Source organism: Phytophthora cinnamomi (assembly GCF_018691715.1).
Source record: "Phytophthora cinnamomi strain GKB4 chromosome Unknown Contig9, whole genome shotgun sequence".
Classification (NCBI taxonomy): Eukaryota; Oomycota; class Peronosporomycetes; order Peronosporales; family Peronosporaceae; genus Phytophthora; species Phytophthora cinnamomi.
The window spans coordinates 737,973-762,309 of NW_027150942.1; the positions used below are offsets into that span (position 1 = coordinate 737,973).

Genomic DNA, 24,337 nt, shown 5'->3' on the forward strand with positions numbered 1-24,337 from the left:
CTCCGAGGATACCACGGACACGACCGAGGAGATGCCGTCCACGAGCGAGATGACGAGTGAGACGATTGAGATTGTGGATGATACGGGGTTGACATAGGACACGAAGCCCAAATCGAAGATACACCGCAATCCGAAGCGCAAGCCAACTGCGGGCACGGCTGAGACGACCGAGGAGGAGACCACGGAAGTGACCACCGAGACGGTCGAGACGGTTGAGACGACCGACGTCAAGCCCGAGGAGATGTCGGGATTGACGACCGAGACAACCGAGGGGGTGCCGTCCACGAGCGAGGTGACTGCTGAGATGACGGAGACGGAGACGACCTGCAGAGACTGCATTGACGTAGGACAAGAAGCCCAAGTTTAACAAACAGCTGATGGATCACACCAACGATCCGGAAACAGAGTAATGTAATTGCAGCGACGAAGAATCAAACACAATTACTTCAGTAGATGCAATTTTTTCGTTTTCTGCTGAACACAATTGAATTTAACGCTTACTTGCTCAGCCTGCGTGAGTTTTCTGCGATGAAGACAAGATCCCGAACTAGCTCTGGTGCCAAAGAGCTTCGTTTCGCGGTTATGATGTTTCCGCTAGTAGAGAACGCTCTCTCCGAAGGTACACTTGTTGCTACTGCTCCGAGCCACTACCTTGCAAGCCTAGCGATGTTCGGGTATGTTGATTTGTCGGTGCACCACCATGCAAGTGTGTCGAACTTGTCCCGGTCTTTTTGTGATATCACTATAGTTTTAGCAGCAGCGAGATACTTGCCAAATTCTTCTCTGCATGCCTGCTCTGTTCGTGATGAGGCACAGGGCTGAAGGGGTCCAAACATTGTGTCGCCAATATAGTCTGGGCTTCGTGTTTGCTCTGTAGAAAATTGCTGGGTATGCGGGGGTGTCGACGGAGTAACATTTGCGAGCTCAACGACAGCTTGCATAAACTTTCATCAGTTGGAAGTCGTTCATGTGGCCTCACGTGATTCATTGTCTTCGCTATGCGGGGATCCAGGTACGCAATCCAGGTCAGATCGGTGTTCTTTAGCTTACCAAATCGACTTTGAAACACGCGAAGAATAGTGGCTTGCACATCCGTCATCAACACACGTACTTCATCGGCATAAGCTTCACTTCCAGCGCCATTTAGTTTGCCGTCCAAGAGATGCTTGTTCTGAAGAACAGTCTCTACACCAGTAATAGCAGACGTGACAAGCGGTAGACTAGGATAACGTTGAGCACCTAGCATTGTCGACACTCTTGCAAACTGCCTCAGAAGGAGGCACATGCAGTCAATTGCCATCCAATCCTTATGCTTTGGCTTCGAAAGCTTGTTGCGCATATCTTTAAACTCCACCTGCCCGTCTGCAGAATGCAAGTGTTGAAAAAATCCATCTAACGCCCCTTGAAGCTTTAGGCATCGCTCCAACATGTCGTAGTAGCTATTCCAGCGTGTTGGGCAGTCGACAATCATGTTAACTGCCACAGAGTTGCTGTAACGTTTTTTCTGAATCTCAATGAGCCGGTTGCGTGCTTTCGCTGACCTTCTGAAGTACACAGACAACGATCGAAATGATTGAACGATTTCGCGCATTGTCTCCATGGCGTTTTTCTCCAGACCAACGAGTACTTCATCTGCAAACTGTAGAACTTCGTCAATTGCGAGGTCTCTAAGTCGCTCCATGTAGCTTCTCTCATTTTCATCAAGGTCATCGTCGCCCTCATATTCAATGGTAGTTGAGTCTTCCTCGTCGTCAACAAGAGATGCCCACGCTGGACGTTCTGTTTCGGATGACTTATTCTTCGATAGTGCTCCAGACACAACAAGGTGCAGCTCGTGTGCGATGCACGGTGTATTTTCAAAGTTCACTAGCTCGGCAGCACATACAATATTGCTTCCTGAATCGTGAACGAATCGTGTGCATTCATTCCGGTTCAGATTCCACAAATCGATCATCGCCGTCAGTTTTGCTGCGATAACTCCACCTGTATGAATCCCAGGGATCTCCGTCACCTCCAGTGTCCAATTGCGAAGCTCAAAGTCTTCTGTCACATAATGAATCATGAAGGAGTTAGAGCTGTGAGCCGTTAGAGCTGTCCAGATATCACTAGTGATTGAGAAGTAGAAACATGATGCTTCAATGTCATGGCGAACTGTGATTCTGAGGTCACCAGCAAAACGCACGATATAGCCTCGCAATTGATTCCGTTTAGGGATATCCACGCAGACACGGCCAAGCTCAAGAGTAACGCAGGAAACAAACTCCAAAAATCCCTCGTCTTCAACTATGACAAGCGGCCGAAAATGCGCTGCAATCCATTGCGCAAGCAGCATATTCACACGTTCCTGCTGCGCTGGGGTGATACTTCGAACATCTGTCACGGCTTCTAATCCCCGGGTGACTGTGCGTGGCAAGACTTCCGTGTATTCTTGTTGTTTCTGTTCATACTCGACCATCTCGGCACGGTGAAACTCCGACATGTGCGCAGAAACCTTGTGGTTTGAGGGTGCATAGTATATCGACACCATACACTTCTTGCAAAAAGCGAACGCTGCATAGCGACTTTGAGCTTCTGAATCGGCCATGTCCCAATGATCTGGATGAAGAAACAAAGTGACAAACTGCCACAGTACTGGCTTGTGTTGACGATGAGCAGTAAACAGTCGAGGTGGATTTACCGTGAAGTGTAATCCAGGTGCGCACAAGTCACGATTAGTTGCAGCTAGCTGTGATCTTGGGTCACGATGATGAGGACGGCCACTAAAGTTTGTGTTCTTATCAGAATTGGCGTCATAACTTGGTGCGGGGCTGTCATGTGATTGGAACTCCACAATTATGCGCTGACGGCGCGTATTTGTGCGGATGTCACCACTTGAGCGCTGAATCTTACGCGGTCGAGCTGGTGCAGACTTTGGGCTGGATGTTGTCTCTCTGCTCGATCGTTGGAAAGATTTCGGGGCCTTGTAGCTTGGGATGGGTGTTCGCCGAGAGTCCTGGGCGGCGTCTTGGACGCGCTGCGGAGCTGGTATCGGCTGGCCGACTGCTCACGCAACGGAGTCTCGAATTCGTAATCCAATCGAGTCTGATCGTTTAATAACGACCACGACTAGGTGTATATCTGCGAGGCGTCCTTGCGCCATGACTCACAGCAATTAGAGGCGGTGTCTTGGACGCGCTGCGGAGCTGATAGCGGCTCGGGGAGCGGTCACGCAACGGAGTCTCATAGTGAGTCTGACCACTTGAACAATGGCCACGACTGGGCAGCCATCGGTTAGGCGTCCTTGGCCCATAGTCCACAGCCTGCAGCATATCACTGCGTTCTCGTTCCAAATTGGAGCTGGATGTTTGGCGGGCCGGATCCGGAGCTCGGAGCTCGTCCATCGCGTTCTTCAAAGTGAGGCGCCTCCACAAGATTCTGCCCTGATTTAACTTGGAAATTGTATGATAGGTTTTCAGACGCTAACGGAGGTTAACGTACGTTACGCAAGTTTCTGGAGGCCGTTTAGCTGGAGGTTAGTTAAGGTACGTTAACTTAATTGAGACGACAGGACTACTTGTATGTAGCAAGAATTTGTGTGACAATCTTGTGATCGCACTTAATCGAGTGGTGTGCGACTTTTGGAGCTAAAGCATTTGGAGTCCAAGGGCTCCAAGTTGGACACCATACCTGCGCGCTGATTCGAACACTGAGGGCATTAGCCAGGTGCAGACAGCCAAATACGGCGCCATGGGCCAGAGGAATATGGAGATGCATAGGTATATCGTTGGTGCTTACATAATTGAAGTAGTTGAAGCGGCCGAAATCATTTACCCCAGCTACTAGAACAACGCAACGAGATGATAAATGCCATGGTCGTCCCACTAGCGGACACCACGAGAGACTTCCCTATGCTACTTAAAAAATATATTTTTACAAAGGCACGCTAATTATCATAACCTTGAGTTTACGAAGTTCCAGCATGTAGCACTGGCCCCGTGGCGTGAATCAGTCCGCATTGCTAGCAAGTTGCGATCACAGGACCTTTCCACGCGGTGTCCTGGCACCGCGTGGGTTCTTCTCTGGCCGCCAGATCCACTTGGACGGCATTAGCTCAACACGTCCTCGTCGGCTCCAGCTTCGTGCTCATTATACGACGTGACAAGCAGTGGCATGCACACCATGTTCAGTACGAGTCGGGTTGCAGGCAGCCACTCGTCGTAGCCCCAGATACCGGTATTGAAGCAGACCACCAGAACCGGCTCGCAGTACAGCATCTTTTCTCGAAGTAGGCCTCGAAGCCACCGACGAAGTAGCTGATGTCTACCTGGCAAATCTTGGCGTCCCCCTCGTACGTCTGCGAGAAGCGAGAATCTGTGATTCCACGCAGGAATCAGCTCCAATGGTTGAAGAACCTTAATGAAATTCGAGAAAACCGTTGTAGATCATGTCAAGGCATGGTTAGTAGTAACACCAGTACATACGCAAGCAAATGTAGACTCAAATGCACAATTAAAAACCGTGTTATTTCCACTGTAGTGTCGTTCGGTGAAAGTATTAGAAGTCGTACATGCAATCCTAGTTCCGAATATTGCGATGCCATGCAGTTTAGCGACACCGACTGGGCACTGATGCAGCTGGACTATAGTCTCCGCTTTAAACTCCTGCGGATAACGTACACAGTGGCCGCTAACCACCCATCTTCCTTCTTCAGCTGTGGTGGAGGTAGCCACGTACGACGAGACGCTGTCCAAGGTCCCGAACTTGGGGGGAGGGAGGGAGATAGGGGGGGGATAAGCGTCTCCGCCACGCGCGGTCTCATTCCCTCTCGCGGTAGATATTTTGCTGCCCCCACCAGGCTGGTGATCAGCAGCAGCGTATGTGTTCCGTCTGTAGTACGGGGTGGTATTGAGTTTCGTGTATTACGGTAGCTATCTGACGCCAACAAATTCGTGAGAACTCTGAATTGTCGCTCAGAATAACAGTGGTTGTATCGTAAAGTCGCCAGGGGTAAAACGAATTCGTGTGCGCACAAACGCACAAGAAACGCAAAAGTTTTCATACAAAATGGAAGTCAGACGCCGACGAACTCAAGAGAATTTAACATTTTCAACGCGACACGCCGATTTCAAGACTGCAGAATGGCAGGTGTTGAGAATGGTCTATGGAGAGAGAGAATGTGCCGAAAGTATAGGTACGACCTCGAAGCGGGCCGCACTGTCATGGAATTCCAGCGTGGGTTGTGCAAGTTTTGGGTGCCCAGGCAGGTGAAACCGATTAGCTTACGACGAAACTTTTCAAGCTAGAATCGACCGAGGGACTCACACCGACAAGGTCATGTTGGACGAGTACACGCGGTGGTGCGAGGCGGCGAAGCGACAAAAGTAAGAAGATCGAATTACAGTATAGGGGTAGGGCAGTGGGTCAGAGACTCACTAGCAAAACAAGCCCACTATTTAAAACATTCCAAATTTAGAAATGGCAATCAGTACTGTGACACCCACAGTTGTGTATGTGTACATGTTATGTAGTCAACAGTTCTGCAAGATACGCCTACGGTTGTCGTGTAAACGCAGATCTGAACGATTTTTTTACTTACGTTTTGTATACTTGAAAAACAAGCCCTCCACTCACCGCCAGCCATATCATCAAAGTTTCAACGCTCTGACCGAGAGTCCGACTTGTACTGGTACTCGATGTGCCAACATATTGGTACGTCGTGGGTGGCGACGGTTGGTAAGAACAGTAGCAAACCTCCCCCGGACACAAGCAGCAACGACCCCGATACGACGAACGCAAGCAAGGCGTCGGCGGCAAGACCACAGCGACGAGGGCGGAGGACACGACGACGACACACCAGAGCGTGTCGCACGCAGCTACATCGCGACAGCACGCATCGTGGTTGATGAAGCCCTCGTCGATACCGCTGTCGCCCCATCGGTTCTTCGCGGCAGTGGCGTGCTGTTTGATGAAGGACGGGTCTGTGGCGTGGATGTTGCTGTTGTGGCAGTGCATGCAGCCGTGGGTTTGCTGGCCGCACCCTCAAGAAGGCCGTGGGTGCCTTGGAACAGCACCAGTGGCGCGCCAATGGATGCTTGTGTGTAGTATCGGGGAAGATGGCTACAGCGCGAACAGCACCGAGCGAGATGAAGACGCTAGAATCACGGCGAAGACCGCAGCGAAGGCTACGACAGAATTATTGCCAATGAAATCGCTGGATGCAAGGTAAATACTTCAGCTTGACTATCCCATGTTCTACGTCTAACTTGATGCTGCTGCGCTGCTTGTAGTACAGTATCAATGGATTTGAAGTCGGTGTAATTGTATGAAGGTTAATACTCGCGAGTTTGACGACGCTGCCGTTGGCGAATCAAACTGCTTACGTTGTGAGGACTTTTGACACAAGGCAACTGGAAAATTTCCAGGTGGCCCAGGTGCAGCTGCCCCTAGCCGAGCTGAGAGGAACGTGTGATTGTGTGGAGAATGGAAGGTATACCCAGGATGGCGTACGAGAGGGACACCCGAGTCTGTCCTGCTCTGGCGTTTGTGGAGATTTGGATGCCGGGCAACTCCACAGGTTCGGAGGCGCTTGCAGCGCCCAGTCCGACCGCCGACCTTGTTTGACAGTGGGTATCCCGAATGAAGGAGTCAAGAGCCCTCGGTGAACGTATCCTGAGGTGCCACATGCCTTGACGGGGTCGGAGCATCCACCGACATCTATTACAACCCAAGCTCAGCAGCAACCCAGCCATCAACACCTGAAAGAGGTACACACACCCCGAAGGAAGCCGTCATCTAGGTTGCAGAGCTGAAGGAGACTCCGAGTGAGCTCTATGAATGTTAAAGACCTCAAGCAGCGAGACAGCGTGGGGTGCCCGAGCTCGTAGAGTCGCTAGCAACCTGAATTGGAGATTAGCCACCCGAATGGAGAATGTGCCACCTGAATTGAAGACGCTCAGCCTAAATGGACGAAGTTCCGGATGAGGAGCCACCGGCCAACCCGAATTGACTGTCGGCAACCCGAATGGAACAAATCCAAGTAACCGCCAATGCCTGAAGTCCCAGGAACGTGCCCGGCCGCGAAGACAGCGGCCGGGATGACGCCAAGTGCCAGTTCCGGAGATGGCTGAAGTTCACCATGGAGAGCTAGCCAAACCGCACCCGAAGTGTCGACAGTGCAGCATATCCTGCCGTCAGGCCCCAAGTCCCTCCGACATCAAGTGATGCGTGTGCGCTATCAACTCACGCCCAGGCATACAAACATCAAGAGATCCTGAAAAGGTGTGAGGAATTACGAAGAGACACGAGCAGAGGAGACCGCTGAAGAATCCAGGGTAATGAAGAAGATAGCCCAAGAAAAGATATAGGAAAGAGAGATAAGATCAAACAGAGTTCGTTTTGCGTTCAAATGCACAAGTGGTTCCTGTGCATCCTAACCTTGGACGCACTTTGTCAAGAAGCGGCGACGCTGAGGCAAAATCAATCCCCCGCCCTGGACGGATAGCCAAACGGAAGGCCTAGGGGCGCGAGCGATAACCGAAGGACGCCGAAGATCACGCGCAGCAGACTCGCGTGGGACTCTCGCTGCATATCCAACCCAAATCAGGTACCCCAAAAGTTATTTGTCCACTCAGTCAGGGACACCTGTTTCATTTGACCAGTTGCGGTGTACCCCACGGGTGTACATTCGCTTTTCATATTCCTGTTTTAGGAGGTTGTAGCAATAGCCCCCTATGACCCGATTGTAGATTGCGTGTGATTGGACGGTACCTGTATAGTTCCCTCGACTTTTCGGGGGTGGTGCGCGTGGGGCATCCCGAATTGATCTGTATTCAGGGTACAACCCAGTGCTGGGTAAGTCTGCTATCTCTTTAATTCTAATCAGCAACCTGTTGACGTATGCATGTGCACCAGGAACTGCTCGTTTTGTCGATGAGGCTTGTGTTTCCTCCACACAAGAGTGAGTTTTGTAAACCTCTAGCTGTTCAGTAAGCCTCAATTCTTGTATATCCTGCGTGCCATCCGAGCTATGTTTTATGTGATGAACTGAGGAAACTTGCGCTGACTTGGCGCCTTTTGCAGTACCAAAGCCACTGCTAATGCGTGAACAGGGCATGTTAAAACGTTGTTGGGATCCTTGAACAGAGGTATCCCTTGCGGCAAGGCTGTCTTAACCCTTTTAAATCGGAGAAATAAAACACCAGCTAGTACATGTGAGTGCAATGTTAGTCTCAATTTCTATAACATCATGCTCGAGCAATGCATACCAGGTAAAATGGAAAATCACCCCTTCTCCACCGTTTCCGGGTCAGAGCTGCGGCCGTTGGGGTACCACATTATTATGACTAGTGCTGCATCGAGGTATTCACTCTCTGTAGAAGCCGATGAGTAAAGTAGACGCACCATGCCTTCTAAGTCTTGTTTCGAACACGGCGGTGCTTTTCTCTCATCACCAACCTCCTCTCGGTTGATGCAATACTTACCCAACCCAAATATTTCTTTTTTAGTTGGGATTTAACTAGCGCTCCTTGTAATGAGTACTTATCTACGAACAAATGCTTTACGTTTCCGTATTATACTAGACAGGTACTGATCGCACTTACCTTATCGGCTGATGTGGTCAACGAGTATGCATACTTGTCAAGTATTACACGCAAAACCTTATCTGTCGTATCCCCGTCGATAAGTTGGTGGGCGGCGTCAAGTGCCATGCTCTCCGCAGCCAGGAACGTCGTGAACGAGTTTATCGCCGTTGTCCTGGCCTTCTTGCGGTTAGCCGGTGCAACCGATGCAATCGACATGCCTGCTTGCTTTAGTCACTCTAACGACAAACGCTGTACCGACCCTTGGGTTGGAAACAGATAGATATTTTGGGGATGTGTATTTATAGGAGCATGTGTATCGCATCAAACATATTCTGACAATATTCCAACCAAATGCGGTTGGAATGGTAGGAAAAGTGTCCCACATCAGAGGGCCTTACGATTTCCTATATATGATTGAACTAATGGCTTTCATTGGCTAAAATCCGTTTTATCCTACAAAAACGAGTAGTTGTCGGAACCATGTGGATATTACTCCATACCCCAAAATCTTCGACCAAAGGACCTCTCTCACGTGTACCACAATAACGGTACCCATTACATGAAAATACCAGCGTACAAAAAGATTTGATTGTGACAAACACTGTAGTTACAAGTGATTAGGTGAGACCGGTTAAGATGTGTAGAGCCAGTAGAGAGCATGTTTTAGCCTTGATTGTAGGCATAAGGAAATGGCCTGAAACGGCCCGTGGGCTGAGAAAAACACAAAAAAAAAACAAAAACATGACATTTCTGGCTCGAGAGCCATGTGCTCTCGCTCACTCGACATTTTTTGAGCCCAGCTACGCGGACCTCCAAGACAGCCCCTCGGTTGACAGTCTGTTCCCCCCCCCACACACACACACGACGACGTAGCTCAACAGAAGAGCGCAGAGCATGGCTCCGAGGTTGCTGGTTCGACTCCAGCCGTCGTCATAATTCGATGGGGGGGCTGCTACGGACCAAGGGCTCTACGGACCAAGGGCTCTGTGCTGCGGTGCGTATGGTGCTGGTACTGAGTTACGTTGTTGTCGCGTGCGTTAGTGTTCGCGGCAAAACGCACTAACCATGCAATTGACGTTGTATTTTCCTCTTTATCTGGTTGCCTGCCGTGTGGTACTGTCGCTACTTACCCGATTGTAGATGACGCATGCTCTAGGGCGTCTTGGCGGTCTGGATCGCGACAGCAGTGCGTCGCAGCTGATGGTGGCGGGTGATCTTATGGTTTTGCTCGACTTTCAATTACAGCTCGTGGAGACGTTTGCGGATGGTAGTGGAGCCGCGCGACGTGATTTTGCGGCTGGCGAGGAAGGCGAGCACGGATCCCTCAGCCTGTTTCCCGAGCGCCAAGAGTTGGTCGCGGTAGTCACTAGTGGCTGCGTCCAGCTTCAAATCATCGGCGACGAAGGGCTTCATCAAGGCGACGAGCTGCTTCGCGTTCGACCGTTGTCTCTTCGGTGCACCTACCATCCAGCGAGGCTCCTGCGCGTACCACCCGAACCACGTCGCGTGAAGGGAAGTCACCGACCCCCGTCGACGCTTGGGCGTGATCTCGTCTTGGCTTAGTTCCCGCTGACGCTTCTTGTTCTTGTCTTGTGGTGGCGCTCCATCTACTTTAGCTTCTAGGTTGGCCATGCGCTCGTCTTGGCGCTTGAAGTGCAGCATTAACTGGTCAATGTCACGGCGCTGATGCTTGATGATTGAGCTTTTGCTGCTTGGTTCCTGTGGTGATGTTTGCTCTTGGTTTGGTTTGAGTTTTGCCTTACAGGCAGCCAGATGAGCAGACCACGCAAGCACCTCAGTGATGGACGCCCCGCCACTCACAGCAGCTCATTCCAGGAGCCTGACGCCCAGTGCATCAGCGCAGAAGCCCGGCATCATGGGGTAATACAAGACGAGCTAAGCTGTGAGAACATCGACTACTTGCTGACTCAAGTTGTGTTTGGAGCTCTCCATCCTGTAGCAGGTCGTGAACAGCGAGCTCTGGACAGCGGCGATCTTCTTCTGCGTCTCGGCGTTGAACGGATTCAAGTCAAGCGCCTTGAGCTCGGCTCCAAGTCGTACCCGCTGAGCGCTTTGCTGCTCATGTGATCTTGTTTGCTTGTGTTGAAGATGTAATTGAATCCTTTAGTTGTTGATGACATTTTCCAGGCACCACGGTCGAAGATCGAGCGGTGCGTGAGGCCTCCAAACCCGTTCACGTACTGCGCGCCAACGCGGCGAAAGGGGTGTGGCGTCCGCGGGGCTACGAATCCAGCAGCGTGTACGACGCGGTCCAGCAGGCGGTAGGCGTGCGTGAAGATCGTCGGTACTGCGGCGACGGCTTCGGAGCAGCGGCGATAGGTGCAGGGGCTGCGTCGAGGGCGGCAAACTTGTTGGGGGTGGTTCAGCACGTCGACCAGCGGCGTCGCCGGCGAGAGCGTGACGGCGGTTTCGACGAGGAACCCGATCAAGATGGCGATCAAGGCGACGGACGGAGTGGTCTGCGTGATGAGCGCCACAGCGATCGCATGCAGCGGGCACGTTATGAAGTCGGCGTCCGGGAACAGCGACAACCCTTGTTCCTCGGAGGTCTTCATGCAGATGAGGCGCACAAAGAAAACTTCGGCAGCGTCAACGGAGAGATTCAGCTTGCGGGCGAGCGACAGGACCGAAGCTCGTCCAAACAGGTACCACAGCAGACACATCAACGCAGTGTTTTGGTAGTCACTAAAGGAACATGCATTCTTATAGAAATACATCATCGTTTTTTTTAGTCGTTCTTCATGGTGGCGCTTTGTTTACAACCTTGTCATCTCGCTTCATGCAGAAGTTCTCGAGCGTCTTTCCCATGCTAAACAACATTGCTTCGACAATGTGTAACGGGGTTACACACACAGGTGACAACAGTCACTTGTGCATGACAACGGTCACGAGTGCAACAGTCACTTGCGCGTGACAAAGTCACTTGTGGTTTTACAGATAAGCATCTGTTAAAAGTTTTAGATACTTCCTCGCATTGGTGTAAGTCACACCAATGGATACATTGAAGTGGGCCACCACAATGAGTGGTCCACACATACCCAAAATTCCTATTGGTAGAAACCAGCACATTTCTACAAATTAGAGACGTGCATATTGGCGGGGCTCTGGCAGCCAGCCGCTGCCAACCCCTTTTATAGACGATAAAACAGTTTTTGGAGATTTAGGAGGAAGATCAATTTACAAGCAATGCAGTTCTCATGTTACCTTAACCTAGCTACTTGGTGTCTTTATTTGATTGAAATTATACTTGTGGATTCAAGTATAATTCATTCAAATTTTTAATAACCCAAACGCTTCCTCATACACGTGGCGCACGTGTAAGCCAAAGTAGTGAGCCAAAGTATGCCCACTACACAATGCGTCGTTGCGCAGGGAAGAGCTCAAAGAGCCATATCTTGCTTTGCCAATAGTACTGCATGGAGGTGTTCCGTGCAAGTGGCCTGCCATACTTACTCTCATGAAATGGAAGATACATACCAAATATATCTAATACAGACTCAAAACACTTATCCGTACTATCCTTCTCAATGCATTGTTTGACATAGTCAAATTCTACATTTCCCGTTTTTCACAAAGGCTTTGAATGCCATGATGGCAGTCCCCTGGGCTCGCTTGGTGTTACCAGGTTTGAGCTCGTCTAAGCCCATCCTGGTTGGAGAGATCCGATAGGATGCCAATATGCAAATGATCTGCTCGTAACTAGAACTTTGTATACACGTACACATATTTTTCGTGGCCCTCCGACCCGATGTACAGGGGTGGTTTGGCTTTGAGGACCTTACTCATTTGTCACATGATCATTGGCCCATAATACTTGAGAGACGCATTCGGATTGGTTAAGTCAGATAAAAACATTTAATTGGCTATAAATATCTTATACAAAAATTAAGTAAGGTCGGATAAGTCGTCATATTCATCCGTATCTGATTGGTTAAGTTAGATAAATCATTAATTGGCTATCTTATACAAAAATGAAGTAAGGTCGGATAAGTCATCACATTCATCCATATGGACCGTGACTGTAGCTTCTCTGCGGGGAATCTTGGCACGCCGATTGTTGCCGATCGTGACCGTCAAAGCCTCTGGGCACAATGTCACGTCCAGGTTTAGTTTTTGTGCGAGATAGGACGAAATTGCATTAAATGACGACCCGCTGTCCACGAAGCACCGGACAGTTCGATCACTGATCCGAGCTTTATGCGTCAACTAGCAGTATAGTTTGTCCTTAAGAAATGCCCGAATATTGCCATGTCTGGCGCTGGTTTTATCCGAGGACGGTGGCGCAGCGTGGGACTTACTGCTTGAGTCTCCAGCTGGTGTTCGCTCGGTAGGATGCCAACCAGAGGTCGGAAAAAAATAGTGCAATACAATAAATAATCAGTTTTTCAATATAATGTTTTATTACTGGCCTACACTGACCTCAATACAATATAAAATTGACCCAATTATTGGCAATAAATTTGTAAAAAGTGCCCCCACTGGCAAATACCGAAAGTCTAGCCAATAAACCTCCAGTCTATAGGCCAGGGTCACTTGAGTGCAGTATCACCGCTGGCGCAACACTGTGTGCGCCTTGGCTGCCAGGCTATAGAGGCTGCTACGTATTGCTTCTTCGAGTGTGACCCCGTCCAGGTGTTGTGACAGAACCATGGGCTCCAGATTTTCGATGCTCCCTGGGGTGGAAGCTGCTGATCTTCCCGTACGACCGCGATGTCCATGACGAATGGCGCCATTTTGGTGAGATCCTTCTATGGCGCATTTACACAGCCATGTGCCTCCGGAACGATATTTATTTCCACGTGTGCGTGCGATCAGCCCATACATTCCCCGTTTCAGCTGCTCATTTGACACCACTACCAGCACCTCTATCGCCGATCAACCGAGTTTAATCTTAATAGTGACAGGATCAGGACAGTTTTGCGCCTGGGGTTCCCTGAACCTGTTGATTGCGCCGTTCAACTCCCAGCTAGCACCATTAGATTGAGCCTACTCTCTTGAAAATTGCGATCTCAACTGCTATATCCCTCTGTAAAGTGATATAAGTTGTACCATTTCTGTACCAATACAATATAAATTGCGGCAATTTTTATTATTGTTTAGCTTAAAATTGCAGTTTTTATTAGTGGCAGCCGGTGGATCCAATTCAATATCATACTGTATTGGCGGACCTCTGATGCCAACCTACAAAGCTGGATCGTTTTCTTTTTGCCGATCCAGGCCTTCCTGCAGCGAGATCACGAGCCTTTTTACGACATTCTTCCTCGGCGTGATTCTTTTTGCTGCAGTATCCACACACCATCTGCGAGTCAACTTTCGTCGTGAAGTCTTTCTTCGCCCTCGCGTCGGTGTTGGAGTTGGGCCTGAGTATTTGTTTCCCTTGCTCCTTTGAAGGAGGCCGCGTATGCGCGGGCTTTGCTTCTTCATAGCGCCGATCTATTTCGATTGCTTGTTCGAGCGTCTCAGGAAGGTTGCGAGATATGTACGCGCGCGTATCTGGTCGCAGGTTTTGCTGGAAAACCCAACGTTTGACGACATCGGGAAGCTATGTGTCGACTTGCGACAGCAAGTGCAGGAAGCGCGACGTGTACTCCTGCTGAGACTTTGTAGGCTTGAGCTCGAACATCTTCAGCAGGGTCTTGTACTTAAAATCCTTGTCTCGAAAGGGAGCGCGGATCCGTTCTTTGAACAGCGCCCATGCTAGTGGGTTCGGGCCCATCGATAATTTCACATCTCGGAACCACGCTTGTGCATCGACCCCTAGGTTAGCGAATACCATATCGGAGAAAGACGAGGAGAGCTCGTGCATCTCGGTTTTAAAGTCGGAGTAGTATTGCTCTGCACTAAAACTCCAGAGCTCCAGGTCGTCGTTGACGTTGCCCTCGAAGCCCGGCGGTGGGAATTTTGTCGCGTCGGCATGGGGCGAGACTGGACCTGCAGGATTTGTTGCTGAAGTTGAGCTGTCTGAGCGAGCAGCTAGCCCATTTGAGTCGTTTGCTGCTGCGTTGCTTGGAGCGTGCATTGAAGCATCTGCGCCAGCAGTTCTGGAGTTACGGTTGCCGTCGCCGACGATGCCGTTGCCGCGGAGCCCGGTTGGCCTGGCGCGGGCTGACCTGGGGCTGGATGAAGCTGCGCGTGGCTGCTGGGACGCACGTCCCATCTCGTACCCTCGGGGCTCGTTCTCTGGCGCAGGTGCGGGCGGTCGTCGTGCTTTTCCGAATCCATGGCTGACGGCAGCGTTCGCTTAATAGTAAATTTACTGTCATGAACGGTACCGGAGTAGGAGCTCGGTGATCCTTAAGCGCAAATTTAAAACGAATTGACGTGCTCGTGTGCGTCGGTTTGTTACAGCTAACTACTTGAATGTGCATGTTGTTGGCAGCTAACTAGATTCACACTTGATCATCGACTTGAGACTTGTAAAAATGATCGTAGCCACGAAGTGACGAAGTGTTCCGTACTAAGGAAAGTAGTGAGAGCTGTCACAGCGGGGTGCTGGAGATTTTCGGTGGTAGCAAGGGCGTGAACAATGGAGTCGAACCGAGGACGTCTCCAGATACACTTGGCGCGAGGGTCAGTTGCGCCCGTGGCAGATCACTAGACTCCGAGGTTATTGCGGCTGCTCCAGTTCGCGCGTTTGCCTTTGCACTTGGTCGAGAAGTCGTGCGAACACTTGAGCGAGTACCAGCGATCTTCTCCAGTTGCGTTCTTGTTCGTTGAACGCGTGTTTGCCATTGTCTTGATAGCAGATAGCAACTAAATATATATGCGTAGTATCTGCCGGTGGAAAATGGAGACACGTGGGGGGAGTCGGCAATTTCCCTGGAAGTTTTGGCCGAAGTCTATTCACTTATGAGTAAAAATTGACAGGTGAGCTAATCTATCGCTTGGGGGCTCCGTGCTTTCAGCACGGGATTGGTTGGTTGACATTCGTGTCGACCTGATTGCCGTTATGTACTATGGGGTAGTCACGGATTGTGTTAGTGTGTATCCAGGTCATCCTGATTCGCGTTATACAACTGGATGTGCGCGAGACCAGCCAGTTGTTGCTAGTGCGACTAACTGGGTGATGCTAGAGATCTCCACACTACACTGCCATGCATAAATGAATGTCCCAATCTGTTGGCTCTGTATTCGAGAACGCACGCAGATAGTTTTCCAACGCTTGGTTGATGCGTTCAGTGACCCAATCGCCTTGTGGTCGAAACGCGGTGGTCAGCTTCGATTCCACGCCCAACAACGAGCACAAATGAGTCAAAAATCACTACGTGAATTTGATATGACGAGCTAGCCGAGTATCAAATGGAGATACGTTACGTTCCTGGTGACAGCAACACCGTCGCAGACGGAGTCTTGCGCCGCCCTGATTTCGCAGAGAACGCTGAAAGGTGATCTTGGCTAGCGTTTTCACACGAAACCAATTGATGTCTCAATTCATACTTCTACACCGCCCAACGGCTTTGAACTTGTCTTCATATTTATCAATCACATGTAGCAAGAACTTGTCTGCGTTTGTTCTGCTCGTACCTAATAGAGATGAATCTGTAGTGTTGCGAAGACTATGAAGGGACACAAACGCAAGCCCATCATGACACCAAAGCACGTTGAATGATCGTTGCGACCTCACCAGCCAAGTAGAGGCCATCAAGAGTAATGTTATAGGTAAGAAGACGGTGATACATTTCCACAGTAACTGGAACTATGCGCTCCAGTTTATTTCTCTTATATCGTGCCTATGGACGTCTAATGAGTGTGGAGTCGCCGCTGACTCAAATGTATTTTTAAGAGATTGAAGCGGACTGTTGCTCGTCGCAACCACAATAGTGGCGTGAAGCTAACCGAGGGAAAATAACCACTGCCTTTTTCGGTGGTTCGACACCTATGCTGCAACATGGGTGCTGCAACATGGGAATACAGAGCTCCTGTTTGCACATACTTTTCTACTGATCAGTTGGAATCCAATGTGCAAAGCCGGAAATACGGCGCCAATCCATTTTGGCCATATAGGTTGGGGGGGGGAGGGAGACTATTTAGCCATTCGTTTTGGGCTCATGATGAATGACCAAGATGGATCACAGCCTCACGACGCCCGACACGTTTACATTAATCCATTTCTACCAGAAATTTGTCCTATACTTTCATTAGCCATCTATGTTGCTACATAGATATTGGTACACACTCGACTCGCAAAGGTTTTGCCACATATATATCTCCTTGTTCCAACGGAGGGCCTTCCGCAGCGGCAAAATGCAGAATAGCTGGGTGGGCTCTTCCAGGCGTTCAGGATAGATGCATTCGGTATGAAGCTGCCGGCGATATGAGTGTGGGTCGATACTTTACCGGGTTACCATTTGAAGAAACCAGCTTCGCTATGCTACCTCCATTCTTTTCCGATGTCGATGACACTATTCAAAATGCAATTTAGCTACGTTTTTCTTCTCTACCGACACGATTGTTACGCACTAGAAGTTTTTTGCTGGCATCACTTGTTTATCACCATGATTTTCTATCGCGCACATTACATTCAAACCGTCCTCTTCGTCAGAACGCACTCTTCGGAAATACAAATGCCATTGTACAGCTTAAGGAGTGCATAAGGACATCCCACTCACTCACCGCGACGATATCCTACAGTCAAAATTGCGAGTTTTACGGTACTATTTGTCGCAGACAAATTCGTGATTGCTCCAGAAAGTGGATTTTCGAACTTATATGCGCCGAACGCAGAAAATAACGCCGAAGATTTGATACAAAAACAGCGAGCGGCGCATACAAATTCAAGAGAATCTTACGTTGCTTAACTCAAACTTTCTCGCATTCCCCATCACAGTGGGGCTCCGAATGGGTCAAACCCAGGAACGGGATATCTAAAGTCACCCCTGAAGTTAAAGCTAACTCTCGTCTGAGGTTTCTTGCTTGACGAGTACATGGACACTACTGGAGTCAACCTGTAGGCTGGATTTGTCACAGCAATACCGCAGCTGGTAGAGTTTTCGAATGAATCTACCGCCGACAGACCCCCGCCCCCTCCACTGCCGCTGCCGCTGGCTGTGCGACGCAGCGGTAGCGTGAGATCTCCGTTCAGATAGAAGCGCAATTGAGGAACCGCTACATCCTGGTCAATGGTGCAGCCGATAGTATCCCCTGCCCGAAAACTCGGCACTCCCGACTTCGAAGCCCCATTTGCGTGCAGCATGCCCATATCCAGTCCACCGTCAGCCTGCCACGTTACACCGAAGCTGCGCCCGTCGTCACTTGGTGTAATTCCCGGCACTACAGACCCGGTGTGGAGTTGATTCCACGCCTTGATTCTTGGCGACGAGGGAAGCCAGCTCGGGCTGATTACTGTAGTTGCCGATTTAAAACCGCGAGAAACTTCCCACCCGATCAGCAGACTTTCACCGTCGCCTCCAAATACATCGATGGTCACCTCAAACATCCACTTACCTGACTCCCCCTGCCGACGCTCCTTCGTCGCATGCACGGTGCAGTATCGGTGCGTAGCTTCCAGTTGCAACACGCAGTCTTCGGCCGCAAAACTGACGTACTGCTCAATGTCCGTACTGTCCATTTTCACGCACGCAAATTCACGACGGCGCGTGAACTCTTGCGACAGAATATCTTGGAAATCTTCGAGAGCAGAAGCAAAGCGATCAAACTCGGCATCAAGAATTACCGTCGGAGAGTCCCCATCCTTTGTCTGGTCAACTTGATTATCGGGTGCGCAGGAAGGCTCATTTTTAGTGTTGGAGCTGTCGCAGGCGAACTTCTTGGCCACAGCATAACGCCTTGCAGCTCGTAGTCGATCGTTCGTGAGCCCAGCGAGGAACCGCCCGAACTCTACTCGTCGTGTATGAAGCTCTCGCGTCACCAGGTCTTGGTACAGAAAGCTCGTTCCATAGCTAGCTACCTCTCGAAGGTCTCTGGTGGTAGACTCCTTGAGAATGGCGAGCACTGTGGTCTCCGCTACTATTTTGCTAGTAAGCTCGCGACGTAAGACGAACTGCGGAAGCTTATTCTCTTCACTGATGTAGCGCACCAGACCACGTCGCAATGAATCAGCATTCAAGTCTTCGGCGAGTATAAGGAGGCGCAGCAGATACTCGCTCGTGCCGAAGATCCGTTCCACCTGAAGCGACGTATTCATGATGAGGCGTTCAAGGCCATGCCAACCACTGCTGTCACACTTCTTCTGGAGTGCCATCACGTCTCGCTGCATGGTTTTTACTTTCTCGCTCAGAACAGCCTTTTGTTCCTCGTACTTGGCGTTGATTTTCGCGCGCTCGTGGTTCAATAGCGCTGTATGCATCTGGCGAATGTGCTGGAGGTCGGCCTCGAGAGTCTTCTCCAGTTGACTTCTGATACTCTCGAACTCTTGTACCTGCATCTTCTCGAGCTTCTGAGCTTGCTTCAGACGGAGGGTCTCGAAAATGGATCGAAGCTGTTGCGACAACTGGAGCTTGATACGATTCGCCTCCACTTGCTGCAGTCTTTGAAGTGTCAGCCGCTCTACGACCTGAGGGTCCTTGGCAAACAGGACGAGACGATCAAAAATTGGCTGCTCAAGGTGGTTAAAGACTGAGAGCGAGTCGTAGCGAGGTGCCGTGTCAGTGATGATCAGCTTCTCGTTAAGCGTCTGGGCCGCGTACAAAGTGAATGCCTGGTGGGAAGCTGTTGTTTCACCCTCGACTTGGCGGAGGAATAAATCGTCGATCACCTTGCAACAACGACGAAGCTCCGCTTTGGAGACCGCGCGCGAATACTTGGGGAAGTTACGGCCAGATATTTCCACCGTTAGCATTTCGGATGCTTCATGCTGGAACTTGTCGAGGTCGTACATCATTTGGAAGAGTTGAGTCTCGCACGACGTCCTCGTGCTCTCAAGTAGTGACTGGTACTCCGGTAGAATTCCTGATCCCGCGTTGGTCGTGTACTGGGCTTCCTTGGCGATACTAACCGCTTTCAGGTACAACACGAACAACGCTCGGAACTCGGGTGCCTGTAGTTTCTGAAGCCTAGCTTCCAATTCTTGAGAGTCTCTCGAGACGCCAAATTCTCTCTGAAATGCAGCCGATAAGCCCATCACATCAAGTTTCGGGTGAAAGCACCGCAACTTTACGAGTAGCAGGTCTTCCGTCACGGTGACGAAGTCTTCAGCGCTGTAAAGCTCGTCCACGTCGCTGCCACTGCCATCGCTGTCCGAGTCGTAGAAGATGTCTACTGGAGGCAACGAGGAGATCGAAGGAGCCAGGGAAGCGCGTGACTGAAACATGGTAGGAGAGGTTTGTGGGTTTGTTGTAGGGTTCTCCTCAAGCGTCGTTCTGGTACCATGACGGTTTCTAGAACGATAGATAAGTCTCCATTCACCAAACTAACTGATGATTTCTGTGCCGGATGTCTTGGCATGAACGGGAAATGGATAGTAAGCTGGTCTTGAGTTAAGGCAATATGACAGCATATCCACTGAAATGCCACGATAGCCCAGTTGAACATTTTCATGGCGTTGGGCCGTTTCTTGATCGAAAGTGCTCGCTATTTCCGTGAGTTCTGATGACGCCGTGCTTGCATTTATCTAAAGACAAGACTGCGCTGGTAGTCTCTCTGGTACCTTCACGGACTGCACTGCGTGATCGAGTTCAATGAACCCAGAAGATGTGGAGGTGTTCTCCAAGGAGACCTTCTTGACGTCGGTCAAACGGATTTCGGAGTCCGCTGCAGGCAATCGAAATGCGAACACTATCATCATCGAGGAAGCGCCAGCGTACGGCACCCACCTTTCGTATTCTTTAACCAATCGCAGTTGGGATGTTAATGTTCTTGTCCTTCTGTGCTCTCAGCATGGCATTGGTTCGTGAAAAGCATGCTCAACTCCACGATGTCGTTGGCTCTTTATCCGAGAAAATCAGTGCGGTCTTGGCACAGCAGGAGCGCGACTTCTTGGCTGCATATCGTGCTCACATGTACAACGTCCAGAAGGAGCTGCACGAAATGCGCGAAAAAATTCACCGTAACGAGACTGTCGAGAACAAGTCCGAGAAGATCAAGAAGATCGAAGATGAACGCGACTGGTACCGGAAAGAGGCACTGCGACTGGATGCCTTCACGACAACAATGACGAAAGACCTCAAATACATGAAGGAGAACTTGGAGGCCATCGAAGAGGATCGGAATTGGTTGGAGAAGCAGCTCAAGGCTTGCAAAAAGCAGAATAAACTGCTTCGGGCAGAGCTTGATGTTCGCCTCTCTGTGCCTGGCAACAACTCTGGGTCGGATTCAGGTGGTGTATTTCCTCCATTCGATACACAGAGTAGATCGGGTGCCAAGACACTGAAACAGCGAGGCTCACAAGACATCGCGACAGCACCAGCAGTAGGAGCCCATGGTTTACCTCATTTAAACTTGGATGTAGCTTCGACGGGTCAGTCGGCGATGCTGGCCGAGGAGCGGGAGGAGAAACTTAAAAGGCAAATTCGCGTCTTGAAACGGGAACTACAGCATAAATCAAACGAGCTCACAGTGTTCAAGAGGCAACAACGCCTGCTGAGGCGAGATGGGAGCACCGGGCAGTCGCTTCTTGAGAGGTTCTTCTTGCAATGTGTCGACTCAGTGAAAGAAGAAGTGGGTCGAAGACGAGATTGTGGCCCAAACTCTGTAGTCGATCGGAAGGCAGCAGCTCACCGGGGTACGCGCTTGCCTGTGCCGGTGGATAAAAGTCGCCAGCCCAAATTCGACGTCGAGTTGGACGACTTCACGCCGAACGACCGCGTGCGGTTAATCGTACGCTTGTTAGCGCATGACGAAGTGCTCACATTCCTTTACAATCACCTTTTCCCGTCTGATAAGCCTTCCGTCGTGAATATGGATGGCTTGGAAATGAGTTGGAGCTCTCAGTCATCTGGACGCGAAGTACAAAAAGGTGAAAGCCCGCTACCGATATTGCAGGCTTCAGCGAGTCTGCCCGACACCTCGAGCTCATTTGCGAGTTTTGAAGGTGCCAGCACCAGCAACAAGTCGAGTCAAGAAGGAGAATCCGAGTCTGGACAAAGTGAAGTAGTCGACGAGGGAAACCGAGCGACGACACCCGTCGGGAGTGGAGCAGCTGCAGTGTCAGCGGTTCGAAGCGGTTCCTTGGCGCTGGACTTCTTCACCAAGGAATATTTGAAATCAGTGTAAGTCTCCTCTTGCGTCATGGACAGATGCACAGACTCACCTCTTCTTCTCCGTTTGTCCCTTCCAGAAAACCAGCATTCAATGAATAGGCCACCAAACACGGCAGTAATACAACGGCAGCTCATGATTTGTGTTCTATGTATCAACACGCTCACCCGGCCATACTGCTACTCAAGCAAATGGATGTGAGTCGTAGTTAGTTCTGGCCGTTCAAGACCACCTGCTTAAAAGTACTGCCCTCACGAGAAGCGAGCTCGTTGAAGGTGCCCTGCTCGACGACACGTCCATCAGAAATCACGGCTATGCGGTCGGCACTTTTGATAGTAGATAGTCGGTGCGCCACCAGAATAACGGTGCGTCCCTGCTTAGCACGGTCCACGGCATCTTGCACAAGTCGCTCGCTCTCTGGGTCCAGTGCTGAGGTAGCCTCATCAAGGATAAGGATTTTCGGGCGTTTCACCAGCGCTCGTGCAATGGCCACGCGCTGCTTCTGACCGCCCGAAAGAGCTTGACCACGCTCACCAACAATCGTGTCGTATCCATCCGGAAAAGACATGATAAAATCGTGAGCGTTCGCAGTCTTTGCTGCGCGGATGACATCCTCCAGTGTCGCTTCTTGGCCTTCTGAGCAGCCGTAGGCAATGTTATCCCTGATAGAGCACGCAAAAAGCGGCGGTTCCTGGGGAACCGCACCCATGAGGCCACGCAAGTCCGCCGGGTTGAGAGTCGAGATATCTGCTCCATCCAAAGTGATTTTTCCGCCGCAGCCAGCTCCGTCCAACTCATAGAAACGCGCAAGAAGAGATGTGACCGAGGACTTGCCGCAGCCGCTTGGGCCTACGAGCGCCAGAGTCTCGTTAGGGAGCACCTCCAAGTTTAGGCCACGGAAAATCTCCGAGTCTGGCCGCGTAGGGTACGCAAACGTAACATCCTGGAGCCGAATGTGGCCCGTGAACGGCGTGGGCAACGATGCCCACCCTCCCTCAGGTACCCGAATCTTCGGTTGGCGTTGAAGCAGCTCGAAGACTCGCGAGGACGCACCGATGCCCTTCATCAACTCGGCGTAAAATGAAGACAAACCCGCGAACGAGAACCCAACATACAGCGTGTAGAGCAGGAAGGAAGTGAGGTCGCCGCTGGTGAGCAACCCATCCACGACCATTTGACCGCCATATCCGAGAACGCCCAACATACTCATCTTAACACCAAAATCCACGCCGCCAAAGAACGTGGCGCTAGCGAGTGAGCGCTTGCGGGCCAGTGCCAACACCTGGTCCACCTTCCCACGGTGTGCCTCCACCTCATGGGGCTCCTTCGCGAACCAGCGTACAACTCGAATATTGCCGAGTTTCTCCTCCGCCACTTCGGTGGCTTCACTCAGTTGTGTCTGCACCTTGGTCGTCAGCTTCTTCACATATCGGCCATAGCTCACCGCACCCAGTGCAATGGGCGGCACCACGGACAGCATGACCATCGCCAGCTTCGGGCACGTGACGAAGATCATGGTGATGCTGCCCAGTGCCTGTCCGGTGCTGCGCAGGCCGCCGGCCACGTTGTCGCTCAGCACTTTCCCGATCAGCGTCGTGTCCGCGCTCAGCCGGTTCAGCAGCTCGCCCGTGCGAGACGAGTCGAAGAAGCCCAGTTCCTGCCGCAGGATGGACGCGTACGTGTCCTGTCTCAGTCTGTTGGTGATCCGCTCGCCGATCATGTTGCTGGTGTCCACACGGATGACGTTGGCGATAGAACCTGCTGCAAAGAGCCCTCCCAGGAGCGTCACGACCGTGGGCAGCGGCATGGCGGCGGCGGAGCCCGCCGTGACCACGTCGATGACTTTACCCATGCCGTAGGGCACGCACATAGTGATGAAGGTGGACACGCCCAGCGCTGAGATGGAGATGGCCAGCGGCTTCTTCTCGGGCTTGTACAGCGACAGCAGCCGCTTCACCTCGCCCGCCTTAGGCTGCTAAGGTAACATGCATTAAAGTGGTTGGATACGTTAATTACGAAATGGAGATGAAAGGAGAGCTTCTAAGAGGAGAACCTGGGCGGCGGGGGCCGCGTTCTGCTCCTTGTCATCTGGAGACTTGGACAGAGTGGAGAAGAGCAGCTGCGAACGGCCGCAGCGCTGGAAACTGGGCCGGATCCGCGCGCGAGAGTGAGACAGCGACACGCCGTGGAAGCTGCGGCGAAGGAGCATGGGCAACGCGCGTGAGAGGGGGGGGAGAGAGAGAGAGAGAGGGAAAGTGCGGGGCAAGGGCAGCAGAGAGAGAGAGATCCATACCGAGGAAGTCGCCGCAGCATCATGTCGACATGCGCCAGCCACACGTGCCACGCACTAAAGTGGCAGTTTGCGGAATTCAGAGAGTTGCTTATATTCACCTCGCGAGAGTGACATTAAGGGTCATGAGTGACGTGCACGCAATTGTTGATGTGCCGGGGCCACTTCAAAACTGTACTATCCAAAAACTTAACTCACTACGCGCAAACTTGTATATTTGCGGAAGTATGCAAAGCAATTTCTCGAGGATCCATGGACGGTTTCGAGGTACATGTACTCCATCCGGGTTCGTCATCTCGTACCAACATGT

General features: G+C 51.0%; 4 protein-coding genes across 6 annotated transcripts; 1 reads left to right on the forward strand and 3 right to left on the reverse strand.

Moving 5' to 3' along the window:
* Positions 1-9,800: 9,800 nt before the first annotated feature.
* On the reverse strand, positions 9,801-10,223 carry IUM83_16374 (uncharacterized protein; the record flags this gene model as incomplete). Its single annotated transcript, XM_067941250.1, has 1 exon — positions 9,801-10,223. One exon carries the CDS (start codon positions 10,221-10,223, stop codon positions 9,801-9,803), a length of 423 nt encoding a protein of 140 aa, XP_067798458.1.
* An 8,646-nt stretch (positions 10,224-18,869) lies between these two features.
* On the reverse strand, positions 18,870-19,851 carry IUM83_16375 (uncharacterized protein; the record flags this gene model as incomplete). The annotated part of the gene is made up of 2 exons (XM_067941251.1): positions 18,870-18,878; positions 18,961-19,851. The coding sequence occupies 2 exons, from the start codon at positions 19,849-19,851 to the stop codon at positions 18,870-18,872; spliced, it is 900 nt and encodes a 299-aa protein (XP_067798429.1).
* Positions 19,852-20,218: 367 nt separating this feature from the next.
* IUM83_16376 (uncharacterized protein) lies at positions 20,219-21,838 on the forward strand (the record flags this gene model as incomplete). The annotated part of the gene is made up of 3 exons (XM_067941252.1): positions 20,219-20,340; positions 20,417-21,748; positions 21,817-21,838. The coding sequence occupies 3 exons, from the start codon at positions 20,219-20,221 to the stop codon at positions 21,836-21,838; spliced, it is 1,476 nt and encodes a 491-aa protein (XP_067798457.1).
* Positions 21,839-21,945: 107 nt separating this feature from the next.
* On the reverse strand, positions 21,946-23,946 carry IUM83_16377 (ATP-binding cassette sub-family B member 10; the record flags this gene model as incomplete). 3 transcript variants are annotated; one of them, XM_067941255.1, is made up of 3 exons in its annotated part: positions 21,946-22,373; positions 22,443-23,709; positions 23,791-23,946. In XM_067941255.1, the coding sequence occupies 3 exons, from the start codon at positions 23,944-23,946 to the stop codon at positions 21,946-21,948; spliced, it is 1,851 nt and encodes a 616-aa protein (XP_067798454.1). The 3 variants fall into 3 exon arrangements, with proteins under 3 accessions (XP_067798454.1, XP_067798455.1, XP_067798456.1); XM_067941253.1 differs by having other exon boundaries at positions 22,443-23,712; XM_067941254.1 differs by having other exon boundaries at positions 21,946-23,712.
* Between the last annotated feature and the right edge of the window lie 391 nt (positions 23,947-24,337).